This window comes from Gossypium arboreum, chromosome 9 (genome assembly GCF_025698485.1).
Source record: "Gossypium arboreum isolate Shixiya-1 chromosome 9, ASM2569848v2, whole genome shotgun sequence".
Lineage (NCBI taxonomy): Eukaryota > Viridiplantae > Streptophyta > Magnoliopsida > Malvales > Malvaceae > Gossypium > Gossypium arboreum.
The window spans coordinates 3,585,917-3,590,684 of record NC_069078.1 but is presented as its reverse complement, the minus strand read 5'-3'; the positions used below and the strand labels follow the sequence as shown (position 1 = coordinate 3,590,684).

Below are 4,768 nucleotides of genomic sequence, written 5' to 3'. Positions count from 1 at the left end.
CCGACAAATAATAATTAATTAATTATTTTAATAAAACAAATATAAAATCAACTTATAATAAATAAATATGGGTATACAGTTAATAGTGAAAAATTTTGAAGATACAGTCGATAAACAGTTCAATCTGAATTATTGTACAGCATGTGCCATCATTATATGCATAAACATCACGCAATGTATATTTTTTTTTTTTGGAATAAAGTACAAATATTTACTATTAAATTAAATACAATTTCTACAGTCATGGACAAAAGTGCTGTGAATCATAAATCACCCAACAACTTCAAATTTGAAAATTCTAATAAATTATTTTTGGCAATCTCAAATAAGATCAAAGAGTTTACTACATATGTAGTTGCAAGTATTATATACAAATAGGAATCCAATTGCCCCATGAAAATTTAAATTTAAAATAGAAGAAAGAAAAAAATTATTTATTTTATTTTATTTTTAATAAATTACAAAAAGAGAGTAATACCTTAACGCGATTTGAACTTAAACCACACCTAAAACGATAAATATTGTAACTATTGAACCAACAAAATGCAAACAAATTCTTATTATTACAAGTTGTGATGAATCAGAAGCAACCGTTTATTTTATGTTATTGATGTAACGTCAATTTTATTAAACCTACCAATAGCTTTCATCAGCAAAAATGTCAGTTTTATAAGATGAATGTTTGAGCTCAGGGGAGAGACTTCCTCAAAATCCAATCTTCTAAACCATAACCATCACTTTTACAATATTAAACTGATTAAGTTTATAAATATATATATATATATATATATATATATATATTGGTGAATTTTTTTAATTAAATAAAGAATATGCATTAACTTTTTTTTAATGATAAATAGAAAACTGGTTTAGCTGTCAAAAAGAGGTTTCCAACCCATAAGTAATATTAAATGCCTGGCTTTTTAAGGTTGAAAGTCTGATGGAAATTTTTTTCGAGGTTTAGGTGCTTTTTGTTTTTGATTCTACGTTCTCAAGCTTAATTTATCAAAATATATTAATTATTTAAAATTTTAGATCATTTTATATTTTATCTATTATTATATTAAATTGTTTAAATATTTCATGTAGCATTAAATTTACAAAAAAATATTAATTGCTTAAAAATATATTTTGTTTATAAGTTTATTAAATTTAAATACTTTCTAATTTTTTATAATAATATTAACACTTGAAATTAATAAACATTTTTAAAATCACTTTTCTTAAGCTAACCCTAATAATAATATCAAACTGGCTGTTAGTAGCATTAAATTAAAAGCTAACGTTATACACTGACGAAAGCTCAATAGCGTTTGGTTTGGTGTTTTCATGTAAATAATTAAATATATTAAAGTTTTGAATAAATATAATATGGGTATCATAGAGGATCATATACTAACCTTATACATTTAATTAAAGAGTAAATCGATTATTTTATTAAAATTTTATCTATTTTTACTGTTCAAAATTGACCCCTATACGCCAATATAGGTATACATGGCGCACCATATATCACTATATGGTTGTTACCATATATCACTATATGATTGTTCTATATCCAATTTTTAATAGAAATCTAATGTACAATGAGTAATTTACCTTTTTCTAAATGGAAGAAGTAAATCGCCATCTATCTTCTAGTACAGGAATTTTCATGATACTTTAATATTTGATCAGACAAAAATTTAAGCAATTTATTAACTCGATTGAAACCGTTACTTACAATAATTAAGAGGATGTAAATTTAAATATGTTTATATATATAAATTAAGAGATTATGGGTAAAGAAACGTTAACAAATTAAATTATTAGTTATTACAGTTGACAAATATTTTTAGTTTATTAAATAAACCATATCCATCCTATTAAAATTATGAGTAAGAATGAAAAACTAGATTAATTTAGTGATAAAATTTAGAAAATAAAAACAAATCAGATTGACAAATGACAAGACATCCATTAATTTAGTCATAATCTCCCACTTTAATACTAATTAAACTTGAAAATACATACTAGGATTCATAATAGTAGCAATAATGATTACTTCTATTTCATCTTCTTTCCCCAAAAGGGAATATTACATAAAATATATATATATATTAAATCTTCCTTAAATTACATAATTCCAAGATATTAGCAGCTAATCATTAAAAATTATACTAAAAGAAGTCTTCTTTTTGTACTTTAAGAAGGTTTATATAAATTAGTCTTTATCAAACCACTAAAAATAAAGCAATTATGCACAACCAAACATTCATAGCTGCAAAATCATCTTAAAAATTAAGACTTGAGCTGATGATTGGGAAGATGATATAATAAAATATAAAAAAGATCTTATCTTATTAGATTTTGTACCATAAAATTAAGCTTAAATTATTAGTATAAAGTTTATGGGATATGTTAAAATAATCTGATACCTGTTTGTTTTTTATTATCACTTTCTGCTTCTTCTTCACAGACACAACATGGAAACTAAAAAGGAAACATTACAGATTCAAAGGTTTTTAAGGTTTTGGAAAACAGAAACCATGGATGTTTATGATCCCAAAAACCCAGAATTCTAAAGAATATGGTGAAGGAAAAACAGAAAATAAAATAAAAATAATTTCTTTTTTGGATCAAAGCAGCTCTTCCAATGTTATATTCTCAACAGTCATGATCAGAAATTAAAGAGAGAAAGAAAAAAGAACAGCTAATAAACAAGTACTTAATCTAATCTAACAGCTTATTATCTCCTCATTAAAAAAGAAAAAAAAGAAGAAGATAAAAGTTGATTATCATGATAAACATGATTTAAGAGGAAGAAGAGCCATTAATTCCAACATGAACAACACTATCAGTTTCAAAGTGATGGTTGAGATTCTGACCATTGTTGTTGTTGTGGTGATGGTGGTCTTCATGGCTGAGTCCATTCTCAGTATTGTTGTTATTCCCAGTTTCTCCTTCATTAATGGCTTGATCTTTCTTCCCAAAAGTGTTCTTATTGTTATGCATCCAAACTTTTAAAACCCCTCTATCAACCCCAACTTCACTGCAAAACTCTTGGATAGCTTGTTCATCTCTTTTCTGAATCTTCCACCCAACTTTCTCAGCGAATTCCAACATCTTATCTTTCTGAAACTGAGTGAACTTTGTTCTGAATCTTTTCTTTGAGTGGGAACCCAGATTTGTGGTGTTTGGGGTAAGGGTTCCTAAGCCTTGTAAATGAGAGTTATTTTGATGGTGGTTGTTGTCTAATGCACCAGCTAAACCACCTGAAAGGGCTAAAAGCATGTGAGGAGCTGAAGGGTAGTAAGATGATGAGATCGGTGGTGGGGAAGCTGAGTTTGGACTACGATGTGGTGCTTGACTTGCTGGAGGCGGTGGATGGTGACGGTGGTGAGGCTGATATTCTATAGTAGCGGTGGCTGTTGTTGTGGGTGGTGGGTCATCTGATTCTCGGCGGTGGAAGTTGCGGTGGCAACCACAAGCTGCACACTTGAGGGAAGTTGGGTCGGATGGGGTGGCTGATGGGGAAGGCATGAATTCACCACAGCCGTCTAAAGCATGTCCACCCAAAGTGGCTGCATGGTTCTTGAGGCATTCCTTGTAGCTCACCACTATGGGCGGCGCATGGTGGAGGTAGTGGTGGTGAGGTTGGTGGCGCTTGAGAACACCGTTAGTAAAAGATTTGGGCTTGGCAGGATGGATCCGAACTGGTGTTTCGGTCTCTGGGTCGGGTGATTTGGGTGTTGTGGTACTTAGTGGAGGGGTGCTTGTAGGGGCTATTTCCATGGCTCTAACATCTAGAGTCAACAAAACACCTAAACTTAATGGGGGGAATTATAAAAAGATGGGATGAAATTGAATTTAAAATAGGGTTTCCAATATGGGTTTTGTGAGAATTTTGATACCATGGAAGAAAATTAAGAAGATTGGAGTTGAAAAAAAAAAACAGAAAAGGCTGGTTGTTTCTTCTTTGTTTGTTTGGAGGTTATCGCTTGGAAAATGAAGGGAAAAAGAGGAAAGGGCGGAGGCGGAGGCGGAGGCGATGGTGGTGGTGGTGGTGGTGGAGGAGGAAGGAGGACTGTTGATAATAAAAAATCTGTGGTTGTGGTTGCCCTTCTTAACCACTTGAGTTTTTAACCAGAGTTCTAATCCATGGTTAAGTTGTCGACCCCTTTAGGGTTAGATATGTTTGTGTAATTAATACATACATACAAAAATTTTATTTAGGAAATTTTTAAACTTAACGTAATATTAGAACCATGGCGCATACTGTTAGACCATAATGAAAATTAGTTTTGGGTTTAAATTTTTTTTAATGTTAGTCCTTTTAACTTCTAAATGTTTTAATATTGGGACTTTAAATTTTTTTATCTCAGTTAGTCTTTGAAAATATAAAATTCAATCTTTAACGGGAGAATAATTTTTAAGTTCTAAGACCTAATTTAAATAGAAAAAAACTATTTAAACCCATAAGAAAAATTATCAAATCTAGACTAAAATATGAAAACAATCACCAAATTTTAACCCTAACTTAAAAAATACTCAATATAAAAAACTTATCTAAAGCCCAAATAATCATTTAACACTTTAAAAATAAAAAAAAATGTATAGCAAGTTTTAATTTGAATTATCTAAAATTACTGTGTATTAAAGATAAATCTTAAGTTAAATATAAGAAATTTTAGGTTATATGTGCCATTTTACCAGTGATTTTTTTTACAAGTGATAATTATATTTACCTGTGAGATTAATAAACTTAGGTTATTTATATAATTGAAAA

General features: G+C 29.4%; 1 protein-coding gene across 1 annotated transcript; it reads right to left on the bottom strand.

Annotated features, from left to right (window-relative positions):
- Window positions 1–2,605: 2,605 nt before the first annotated feature.
- Window positions 2,606–4,194, bottom strand: LOC108454153 (zinc-finger homeodomain protein 9). The gene has a single exon (XM_017752500.2). The coding sequence runs from the start codon at window positions 3,772–3,774 to the stop codon at window positions 2,794–2,796; it is 981 nt and encodes a 326-aa protein (XP_017607989.1). The 5' UTR covers window positions 3,775–4,194; the 3' UTR covers window positions 2,606–2,793.
- Window positions 4,195–4,768: the final 574 nt, after the last annotated feature.

Excerpts from the sequence above, each read along its gene's own strand:
- LOC108454153 (XM_017752500.2), bottom strand. The coding sequence starts at position 3,774 with ATGGAAATAGCCCCTACAAGCACCCCTCCACTAAGTACCACAACACCC.